The sequence below is a fragment of the Fusarium phalaenopsidis genome (assembly GCF_050370095.1).
Source record: "Fusarium phalaenopsidis strain FUZ10S chromosome Unknown contig_32304, whole genome shotgun sequence".
Taxonomy (NCBI): domain Eukaryota; kingdom Fungi; phylum Ascomycota; class Sordariomycetes; order Hypocreales; family Nectriaceae; genus Fusarium; species Fusarium phalaenopsidis.
In genome coordinates, this window is record NW_028145404.1 from 1,906,451 (window position 1) to 1,918,285 (window position 11,835).

At 54.6% G+C, this 11,835-nt stretch overlaps 2 protein-coding genes across 2 annotated transcripts; both read left to right on the plus strand.

Annotated features, from left to right (window-relative positions):
* Window positions 1-2,743: 2,743 nt before the first annotated feature.
* On the plus strand, window positions 2,744-3,914 carry LRP88_09887 (uncharacterized protein; the record flags this gene model as incomplete). The annotated part of the gene is made up of 2 exons (XM_083246362.1): window positions 2,744-3,265; window positions 3,321-3,914. The coding sequence occupies 2 exons, from the start codon at window positions 2,744-2,746 to the stop codon at window positions 3,912-3,914; spliced, it is 1,116 nt and encodes a 371-aa protein (XP_083097475.1).
* A 6,577-nt stretch (window positions 3,915-10,491) lies between these two features.
* LRP88_09888 (velvet factor-domain-containing protein) lies at window positions 10,492-11,835 on the plus strand (the record flags this gene model as incomplete). Its single annotated transcript, XM_083246363.1, has 1 exon — window positions 10,492-11,835. One exon carries the CDS (start codon window positions 10,492-10,494, stop codon window positions 11,833-11,835), a length of 1,344 nt encoding a protein of 447 aa, XP_083097476.1.

The following is an 11,835-nucleotide window of genomic DNA, read 5'->3' on the forward strand; positions in this document are numbered from 1 at the left end:
CAGGGGCTTTGGTTCATCTGGTGTTTGGATGATGCGTCTACCGACTGCTGGAGTCATTTGTATTTAGTATAGGTACTGTATGTAGGTACCACGTAGGAGGACACGCGACTCATGGTGGCTGGCCGTTGCATGCCAGGCCGGTCGAGTCAAGATCGAGGATTCAACTCTTGCATCGAGAGTGTAACCGTAACACAGACAGATTGATGAACCGGACGATGCAAGCCGTTGACTCGATGGACAGACAGACAGTGAAGGACAGGGCACGTGGGGTTGGAAGCAGGCTTTCTTGGCAGGGGAAGAAGAACTGTGATTGGTCGACTTGAGGGAAATTGCTGGCAGCGAGGCATGCAAGGTACGTAGCAGCGCCAGCAAGCGTCCGTCGCTGTTCAAGGTTGTCATCAATGGATCCCTCCCCTCCACTTTGATCCTTGGCCAGGAACAGGAACCAGGAGTTTAGTGGAGATTTCTGAGTTTTATGCGCTGGTCAGTACCTAAGCTAGCTGGCCGGGCAGCTAACGACGGGCCATCGACGGGCCAGAGCAAGACCAAGACCAAGACGATGACCACCACCACCACCACCGACTGACAACGACCTGCGTGAACTGAACTAGCGGTTCACTCACCGGAAATAGCCACGGCCATCAGAGAGAGACAGAAGCCATCATTAGTCCAGCGGGGACTTACCTGAAGCTGAAGACGACGGGGCAAGGAAACGAAACGAAACAAAACGGTGAGAGAGGGAGCCGAGCCGTCTACGTGCATGCATGAACCGACCCGGCATCCATCTTATCCAGACCCGACTTGTGAGTCTTTTCAATCAAGGAAGCGCGGCATGAGGTGACAGGCGGAGGACGATGCGACGCTAGATGCTGGACGGATGCTATTTTTTGCCCGCAAAGCATCGCATTGTCCATGGTGGCTGGCTCCGACATGGGTTCAAGCGAGATTGGACCTCGTCCCCTTTTGTGCCACGACTTGGCCCGTTGGGGCTAAAATGCCGCGCGAACCTTGAAGAGGTCGCGTCTCTCTCTTTCTCTGGATGTGGGGGAATTTAATCGTCGTTTACAGACGTGTGTGTCTGTGATAGTGAGTGTGTGCAACCTGGACGTGTCAGTGCAACACCGCTCGGAGGATTGGTCTACCGTTGAAGACGCGTCGTCGACAGGCTTCCTTTCTTTTTTGGCATGTCTCTCGATGGAGCGTTTTTCAGCCTCTTCTGACAATGTCTCTCTCCAGCCTTGCATAAGTTGCTTGATGTTGTACTCACTGTCTCTCCCTTTCAACAAGTCGGTCAGCGTAACAATGACCTCCTTCTTGACAGCTACCAACATAGATCCAAAATGGGTCACATATACAATCCATCGCCTCTTATAAGCATGGAGTTCATAAAGTTGATAGACAGCCAGCGCACGCACGCATGCACAACGTTACCTACCTGCGCAGTCCATGCCCCAGAGAGGCTAGCTCGACAGTTGGCTGATGCGGATAGAGTGGCCGCCCAGGGGCTCCATTCAATAAACCGTCACGCTAAGGGGGAGCTACTGCAAGCCTTGGAGGGTCCCTCATCACCCCTGGTGCATTTCCAGAGCTTCATCCATCCATCTCTTGCATTCTTGCTATAAACAATCCCTGTTCCCTGACCCTGGCCCTGGCCGCTGGCTCCGACTCTGGTCATGGCCGGGGTCCAGAGTCGTCCTTCTTTGTTGCTTTTCCTCTCTTGCTTGCTTGTGCCTAGGAAGAGCCGTCGTCCACTCACACGACCCGGTCCAGCCCAACCCATCCCATGCCCATCTCCCGCCTCATCCACTCATTCTCCGTCTTTTTCATCAAGCGTTGGGCGCCCTCTTTTTTCCCCTTCTTTTCTTTCCCTTTTCTGCCTCCTGCTCCTGCTCGTCCCTCGCCTCGCGTAACCGTTGAGAGCCGCCGCCGATCCCCTCCTTCCCTGACCCGCCGACTTGAACCCTCACCCACCCGCGACGATCACTAACTTTCAAGTCGACAACTCCAACTCCAGCAACCCGGTAGCGAGCCTCTTCTCCCTTCCTTTTTCCTGGACGCACCATCTCTTGGCTTTTCCCATCTTTTTTTTTTTTTTTTTTTTTTTTTTTTTTCTCTCCGAGGCCCCATCGATAATCACCATCTGGCCGCCGATTCCGCGACCCAATCCGACCCAACCCGTTCAAGCTCAGCCTGCTTTGGTTGGTGACTCTACGGCTCCATCTCATCTCCCACCGACCGTTGCCCCTTGGCCAATCCCGTCTCGCAATCGCGACCTGCCTCGCTCGTCTTCGGTTGTCCGGTCTGCTCTCTCTCGATAGACTGTACTCGCCTACGCTGCAACGCCTGTCGTATCCCCCGCGACTGCCTCTCATTCATCCATTCTTTCAGCCTCTTGGGAACTATCATCCCATTCACGACCCTCTTGGAGCATCCTGGGCTTCCAAAGACGCGCCATGCGACGACACCTCTGAACAGCCTCCGACGCAACTAACCAGATAAATACCGTCCATCTGTCGTCTCACTGTTTACTTCGCCTCGTCCATCCGCTCGCCTGTGCTTCACCATTGAATCCCCGCCAACCACGCTCCCTGTCCAGCCAACCGGTTCCATCGTGGTGAAACACGCATCCAATCTCGCTATCTGCGTTGGCAACTACCTTTCCTCCAGTGCGCAATAGCAACAACCATCTCACAACCATCAACCAGTCCTTTCTTGGCGTCAATCGCCTTGTCACTCGTTCACCATGATCTCAACACCTTCATCCGCCTCCAAGGGCCCTTCACAAGCCCAGCCCCGGCTTACATCCTCCCGCTCCCGCGCGCCCCGCCTACGACTTGCTCTGACTTGGCTCTTCGTTCTGGCATGTCTCACTTCGACTGTTCTGGCACAAGGTGAGACATATGCCACCTCCCTTCAACACCGACGACACCACGTTGCTACGATAAACCGATATGAACTGCACCGCCGTGGGGAATCAAGCAAGGATGAGGACGATGACGATGACGAAGAGCCCGACAAGATCACCAACCCTGAGGCACCTGCCAAGGATGGAAGCAGCAAAACTAAGCCAAGCTCTACAACCGTCACCATCCAGCGTACAGCTCAAACTGCCGCCTCAACCAACTCGCCTTTGCCTCAGGCCTTTGATGGAAACTTGGCCGCGGAGCTCATCACCACCTCGGACAGCAACTGCCCCTCGTTTCTCAATGGCGTCCTCGCCGATCCTTCGTTCGAGGCCTGCTACCCTCTCTCCATGATGCTCCAGGTAGGCTGTCTCACCATGAACCATGTAACACGGATATACTAACAACATTGAACAGACATCCCGTGGCTTCTTCGACGCCCAGAAGCAACTCCTCAGCATTGTCCGTGTTCTCGACCAAACCTGCGCCGCCAACGTCACCTACTGCACTGAGTTCTTCGACGCGGCAGCCAAGAACCTGACCTCGGCAGACAACTGCAAGAAGGAGTGGGACACCGGCAACAGCATTGTCAAGCAGTTCCTCTACGGCATGAAGACATACGAGATGATGTACAAGGCAACCTGCCTCCAGACTCCCGATGACGACATGTACTGCTACGCCAATGCCGTCACCAACACCAGCACTGCCTCGAATGCTTACTTCTACTACCTCCCCTACAACCTCACTCTGCCAGGTAGCACCAACCCCTCGTGTAGCTGGTGCATTCAAGAAACCATGAACATCTTCCACGCCGCAGCTGAGGACCGGTCTCAGCCCATCGCCCTCACATACGAAACTGCCGCTCGTCAAGTCAACACTTTGTGCGGCATGGACTTTGTCAATGGCACCCTACCCCCTGAAGAGACCAATGCCGCTCATAGCTTTGGTCCCTCTTGGGTAGGCTTGATGGCGACACTTGCTGGTGCTGCTCTGGTAAATGTTCTACTATAGAGCACCTTGGACGCAGCCAACTTGCTGCAACCCCCTTTTTTATACACTTCGACCTTGGACTATTACGCCTTTTAATTAGTTACGACTTTGGATCTTGTACACGATCCAACCCTTTCTTCTTCTGATATGATCGCCATCTCGGCATACACTTACGACTCGATACCCTCTGCTTCTATTTTTATTTTCATCTCAAACTCACATCTGCCGTGAGGCAGCAATCACTACAGACGCAGACAGCATCACTCTGCATTAGTATTTTTAATCATCGGCTCATGAGGATGTCTTTCTTCTTTCCTCTTTGCCACGACTGGCTTGGCCTGACTTGGCTGGCTTCTTTTTTTTTTATTATTGTTTGGAATTAGACCGGATTTGATCATCAAAAGCGAGCACGACCCGGAGTTATATATCGACTTTTTGGGTTGGGTTTATCTGGCTTGGGTGGTGATGGACATGGACAACGAGCAAGGGACATACTCGATGGACTAGAGGAACGGGGCATGGCGCATGCTGTCTTGGAAAGGAAAGGACCTTGGGATAGAGCAAGCAGCTTTGCTCCGTTGTTGGAGTCAGGGGCTATATCATAGCCACACATGAACGATGTGGACAAAACACACACACAGGACGGACATGGTATATTGTATAGGAGATTCGCAGATGAATCTTGCGCTAGATACATATATGACCAAGAATAAAGGATGTTAACATGGACCTTGATACTCGTTGCTTTGCCTGTGACTGAGGAGCCGCTCTCTCCCCTAGTCGATCAAAAGTATTGAGAGAAGGGCAAATTATAATTCCATCGTGACTCCTTGGCTTCCGTTTGGACTAGCCTCCGGCCGAAGAGGTGAGCCCCTGATATCTTTGTCCCATTTCCTTCTCACTTGAGCATCTCACTCCGTGGTTGAGACCTGGATACCGGGGCATTCAAGGTGATTCGCTTTCATTCATACCTGGTCACCGATAAATCACGACTTCAACATCCTGACTACGATCGAATGAATAGTCTTATGTCGTCTTGAAGGTGTATGAATTCCTGCAGGGCTGCTTCCCCCTAATGAGCTCTTCATCAAGAAATGTCAATTTCAATTATACGCTTCTCCGAACTCACCAATGTATCAACACCCTCTCCGCGGACTTACATGGTTAGAAAATGGCTGCCCAAAGAGGGAACTCTCGGTTTTCCCGAAGGCCTTGCTCAGAGTGACGTACTGGTCTGATATGCACACCCAGGCCATGTTTTCTCTCCTCTCGCTGGGAACGATGTGAAACAATTTGGTGATTGACAAGAGAGACTGAAACAAGTAGGCAGAGAGTTGCGGTCAGACGTCGTCAAAGTACCACACCCGGCCCATGTGTGTTTGTGATAGAGTGACGTCTAGAGCTTGAGCGTTATCACCCCCCTACGAGTTGCCAGATGCTGACAAGACGGTGTGTGTGGCTGACGACGTAACGAGGCAGCGAGGGTCTGCCATGTTGCCATGAACCTAATCTTGTTCTGGTGACAGAACCTTAACCGCATAGCTGGATGCAACGCCCGTATATCAGCCCAGTACCTACCCCCTCGCCTCTTGGTCTGGAGCAGCTCATATTGTTGAGCTCTCCTCATCTCCGCGGTCGAGGCGGTGGGCAGAGGCACCATATGACTCGGGACAAAGCCGTTCAGTCCCGATAGGTATGTGTAACACGAGATGCAGATGGCCAAGAAACGTCTGATGGCGGTCTTTGGGCATGGGCACCACCACTTGGCTGGCTGCTCGCCTAGGCCTCATTCCCGCTAGCGTAGTACAGAAACGGAGGGCTTGCCAAGCGGCTGGTTAGTGGTTAGGAGCTCGCGATGAAGCTGCTGTGGAACGTCTGCCGATCTTGGGGTATGACTGCATCAAGACGTTGGCGTTTGAACCGTTCCAAGGACACGGGGTTGGATTTGCCAAAGTCCGAACGGAGCGTTCCATCACTCGATAGCCTCTCTTGGCACTGAGCTAGAGAAGTGATGAATCTGCTCTCAGACTGACTGTTCGCTCACGGCTGGCACGGCGTTGTTGGAGGGTTGAGAACATGTGAGAAGGGACTCAAGCCCCTCAACTCCTAGACCCCTCAGCTTCAGGCCGACGCTATGAGGCGGTCAGGGAGCAATTGTGCAGATCAATGCATGTTCACGCTGTTTTCACCGACGAGTTGTTGATTGGCACACCATATCTGAGGACGCAACCAGTCAGCGCCATGCCAGAGCTAGTCATTCTGAGTGGCCAAGACCCTTGACCCCAAGAGGTTCTGGCAGACGGGAGGCCAACAACCAACAAAGCGAGCGACACACATTCTCAAACCGAGATGCAGGTAGTGCCAGTGGTGCTGAGAGAAAGGAGGGGGGCCAGTCGTTGGCTGACAAGCGAGTCTGTCTGGTTTGGGATGGGACAACCACGATCTATTGTCAAATTAACTAGATTGGTGATCAGTTCGTTATCCATCCTCAATCATCACCAACGTGCCTGTAATACGGTCCCTGAGGAATGGAAGCCAATCATGAGCTCCCGCTGACAGACAGGGCGTTTGGACCACTCCAAGCCAACCGACCAAGCAGCAATCAGAATTGCACCTGTGCAATTGCATGATTGGGACGTGAGGGTCCAGCTGCGTTCGCGTGTGAGATTCCTTTGTCATGACTGCTGGGGGTTGTTGAAGGGGCCAAGCGGGAACGGACGGGAGGCTCGAGCTATGGGCGGCTTGGCTTCGCGTAATCGAGCAAATAACGTCGTGAATGTACAGCAACCAAGAAATGGGGGAGACACGGCAACGTTGGGACCAAACTCATCCTAGCTCGGGTGATCACCCACGCTCCGGGTCCTTGGAGCTGAGTTCCTTGAATCAAGGATTCCAGGGATCCAGGGCTGAGCCAACAACGCCGCACGGCCGCATCCTGTAGTCAGGAAGCGTCTCGACCAACACGGCTGAGAGAGAGATGCAATGAGAGTTTGGTTAGGAAGAGATCTTCTCCTCGTGACTTGTGGTGTACCTACCAGCAGCTCCGAACTCTCACGTACGAGGCCCTAGAGTCGCCCCATGGTACTCGTCGAGATTCCAAGGTCACCATCAGCTCTCAGAGCTCCAGCAATAGATCCATGGCAGAACCGTGTGGCGCTCTCGCGTGGTGGCCATCAGCACTAACAGGCGGCCTGAGCTTCGACGCCAAAGCAAGCTGGAGACGGGATCCAGACTCCGGGGACGAGGAATTGACAGCAACGCTTGACAGAGAACAAAGTGCGGCAGGGTCTGCGCAACTATTGGGCGGCGAGGTGGTTGCGCCGATGTTGAGAGGGATGGGGGCGAGCTAACTGGCCGCGCCTGGACTGGAAAGCCATTTCTTTTGCGGCTGGGCTCCTCCTCATCGTCGAGAATAAGCATCATCGGGCCGCTCCCCGGTGCAGCGTCCAATTATCCAACGAGACGATAATGAGGGCAAGTCAGCTCTGGCCATGGCTGAGGACCCAACGAAGCCAGAGAACGCCGTGGCGCTGGGAGCCAACACCAGTTTGGCCAACCGTCAAACTAACATTTTGTGACAAGCCTGGACTCGCTGATTTCGAAGCCGAAGGCACCCAGTCGTCGTTGCTTTTTGCTCCCTTCTCATCCCTTCCCTTGCCCACCAACAAAGGGTTCGTTCCACCGTCGAGTCGAGTCGAGTCACGCAAAGTAGGGCAGCCGTCTCTGCTGCGGACCTGCTCTTAAGGACCCACGGAACCCTGAGGCGCGTGGTGAAGATTCGCCGAGATTGAAACACGGGCGGCGCCATCACCGGCCGCGGGTAGATCCCAGCCCCAGTATCCAAAGTGTCAACCGGTGTCCCGATTCCCCGAGCCTGACGGGCCCGAGGTTGTCGACTTCTGACGGGAGCCTCAACCGGCGGCCATGGGCGAACGCCGATAAAGCTGTCGTCTCTTTGGAAGAAGAGTTTGGAAAATAGGCCGGTCTTGAGACCTCGGTTAAAACGTCTCCACAGTCCTTCTTCTTCATCTTTCCCAGATAAGCTTCTGCTTCTCTGATATCTCCTCGGATACCACTGTTGGCAAGCATGCGGTCGTTGTCCTTGTGATGCCGTGCCTCTCAGCATGGCCGAACACTGCGATCACCGCCCCAGCTGCCCCCCCTCCTTAAGGCCTCCCCCCGGGGCCTGAGCAATCACCCCTGTACCGTACCGCGTGCCCAGGTCAAGTTCATGGGCACCCGGCCGGTACGAGTGGTATGCTTGGCGTGTATCTATTCATGGCACAGAAGCTGACAGGTTCGGTTCCTCAGGCAAGGCAATGCGAAGCGTTGGGAGCATCGTCAAAGAGGCAAGAGATCACCAATTGGGCGAGCTGATGTCTGTAGCTCGGGCCAGTTGCTGGGACGGGAAGCCTACCAGGCATGGGTCGTTGACACTGGCCCGCTTGAGTTTTTGAAGGATCCGTGGCGCCTCGACTAGGTTGGCTCACCCTCTGTTTCCCGTCCACTGTCCGATGTCCGAAGGCCCCCGTTCACTGGTCACAAGCTGGCTCGAGAGGATTGTCGGCAGGTGAGATTTGGTCATCTCAAGTACGTCTGTGAGTGACATACCATGGAATGGACAGCTTGCATGGGGGAAGAGAGGAGAAAGATGGAGAAAGAAGGGGGCTTTTTGATATTGACGTCGAGACTCAGGTTGGGTTGCAAGGGCAGATCTCCTGAGACCTTCCATCATGCAGCAATCCGCGCCTAGCTGGGTACCTCCTGCCTGCTTGCCCAGCCCAACTCCCCGCCTTGCCTGCATTGAAGATTGGGGTGATTTACCGGACCTTGTCGCCTAGGCAGGTACCTACCACGCCTCCAGCACCACACCTCCTGGCCCTCCCCAGGTACCTACCTAGGCAAGCAGGTCATGGTCATGGAGGTAAGGTAGGTCAGCACAGGAAGGTAGGATGGAATTATTGGAATTGGCGTTTAAGCGACGTCGACCTATCTACCTTCCCTACCTACGACCTTACTCGCCTTGCCTTTGCCTACCTACCTATCTTCCCCAGGTAGGTGGTACCAGGTCAATCAAGCCGGAAGGTAGCTTCAGGCCCAAAGGTACCTGCCTGGGTACAGCCTGCTCCCGCTCTTGTTCGTACCTGACACCCGGCAACTGGCATCTCTCTCGGTTGGCAGCTATGGGAGTGGAAGGCCCAGTTGACTGTGGCTACCAAGGTAGGTGCAGTCAGTCAGTACCTTAATAATCAATTCTCCGCCACTGCCATCTGCATCAACCATCAAATCGTACTTGGTCATCTCCTTGCTACCTACTTATCACTACGCACTCCAATCTGCACTCTCACCGCGATTTAACCTCTGGTCTCAGCTCTTGATTGCGGTTCTCTCTTGGATATCTATTTGGAATTCTCTGGGGAACTCGATTTTGGCTTCGTATTTGGCTGATTTCTTGAGCCTGTCTTTCTCTAGCTCGTTTCAGCTGCGTCCCTTCTTCGACTAGAAACTCTGGCAAGGTCGGGTTAGTTGTACCATCAACGACCTCAACATATTCTCCACCGCTGGGCCTCAGGTCAATCTACAATACCATTTCGCTTCTCTGGAACATACTTTGGCTTTAGAATATTCTCCTCTTTTTTCTCTCCCGCCTCAGCCGTCCCGGCCCCTCATCATCGAACCAGTTCGTTCTCGACCTCGACCTCGACCTGAGAAGTCCTTCCTCTCTACGCCGCATCAGCCACCCTGATCTCAGTCGTGCATCTCGCCTTCGAGTCTATCGGGTACTGTCGACGGCGCCGCATTCTACTCTCGAGAACCCACGGACTAGGCCATCTCTCACCCGTGAACGGATTCGTTCTCGTTCGTGCCCGTTTCCTTTCGCACGAGGCGCCCGGTTTCCTCGCGTTGCCGTCTCTCCGCCTCAGGCTCGGCAACGAACCAAATCCGGCTCTCTCGTGGGCGTGGATGTGGGTGGGGTGTGGACTTTGGCGACTTCTCTCGCAGTTTTCTCCATCACGACAACCCACGGCATTTCTTGGTCTCCCTCTCCCATTTCCCTTGGCGCCCTTCAGTGCAGCTCCAGCTTCACCCACGACTTGTCGGCCATCACTGACGGTTTCGTCCGAGCGAGGGCTTTGACCTCAGTCATTTTATTAGTCTCTTCACACGGATTCGGCCTCGAGAGGCTGCACGCCTTGTCTCTGTTGGTTCACTGCCCTGCCATATCCATCGCGCACTCCCCCGTCACCCGCTCGGTGGACCCATCCGCATTCCTTCTGCCAGCCAGCTCCCTGGAAGTGGTGGGCGACTGGGTCTCCCGTCCCTCTTGTCCCCTTTGACTTGGGCGATCCACATACCTCATTGGACGCTGCTCAGCTTTTGTACGGAGTACCTGGGCTGTGTAAGTTTGCTATCGACTCGACGCAACTGATCCGGTGCCGCCACTGACCTGCCCAAGCTGCCTAGCTTGACAACTGCCGCTCTTCATCCTTTCTCCCATGCATACTTCTTGATGGCGACCCTCGCCAGTTGAAATTCGACGTCCATGTCCCTCACAGCCGTTGAGACTGCCGCGAAGAGTTCGCGGCGGCCTGATACAATGTCGGAAGCCATGTCACGTCCATATGCCACCACGGCCACAAGCTGGTCCGATCCCCATTATGCTCCTCGCGGCTCAGTTCATCAACCACAAATGCAACCACACTACGATCACCAGCTGTCTTCTCCAGCGAGCATGTCAACCGGCGTCCCTGGCAGCCGCCGTCCGTCACAGCTGCAGCCCCCACAGCACCCACGACCCGGTCATGGATACCAGTTCACCGACATGTCAACCGCTCCGCAGGTCTCACATCCTCCGCCTCCTCTCAGCGTGCCGTCCCATCATACTTCCAGTGGCACCTTCGATCAGCAGAGGCACTATGAATCCAACGCTGCGCATCCCCCACCTCCTTTTTCTTCCCCTGCCATTGAAAGACCAGACATGTTACAGGGCCGCCACATCTCCCAACCTGTTCGGGTGCCCTCAATCTCAGAAAACCAGCAACCGTTTGCATACGCGCAGCGTCCTCCATCAGTCGACATGCGGGCCATTCCGCGCTTCACTGGCCAGCAATTCCTCCCGACGACTGCCCCCATGGTCAGCGGGACAAATCCAAATAGTCCCGCCGCCTCACCCACTGAAGCGAGGCCGGATCCCATGAGAATCTCTGACCTGCTCAGTCCTGGCGCCGGCAGCGGAAGTCGCAGCAGCAGCATCAGCAGCAGTAAACGCCCCGGAGATGTTGATGCCAACTACAAGCTGAGGATCCGCCAGCAACCCGTAGCCGCTCGATCATGTGGCTTCGGCGAGAGGGACAGAAGAGTCGTTGACCCTCCCCCAATCGTTCAGCTCATTATTGAAGGACCCAACCTGACTCCAGAAGAGATCAGCAAGCAGCTACGTTACTGTCACTATGTGATGAGTTGCTCAATATACGATGAGAGTGGTGCCCGAGATGCATCTTTCATGCCCGAGGAGTACCGACAACAACGGCGGCTTATGGGCTCATTAGTCGGTGCCCCATTTGTCGGCAAAGATGAGCACAATGAAGAAGGCTGCTTCTTCTGCTTTCCAGACCTCTCTTGCCGCACCCCCGGCTCGTTCCGCCTCAAGTTCAGCCTCGTAAAGATCGACCCAGCACGAGCAAGAGAACTAAGGCACTTCCCTGTCCTTGTCGAGGCTAAAAGCGACGTCTTTACCGTCTATACTGCAAAGGATTTCCCGGGCATGCAGGCCAGTACGAGGCTGACCAAGCGCTTGAAGGAGCAAGGGTGTATCATCTCAATCAAGAAGGGCAACGACAGGTCAAAGAATGCAAGAGGTCACGACGACTCGAGTGATGGTGAGCCAGATGATGGCGAAACATCCTCCCAGGGCAAGAGACGCCGCCGCTCAGCGCGATAA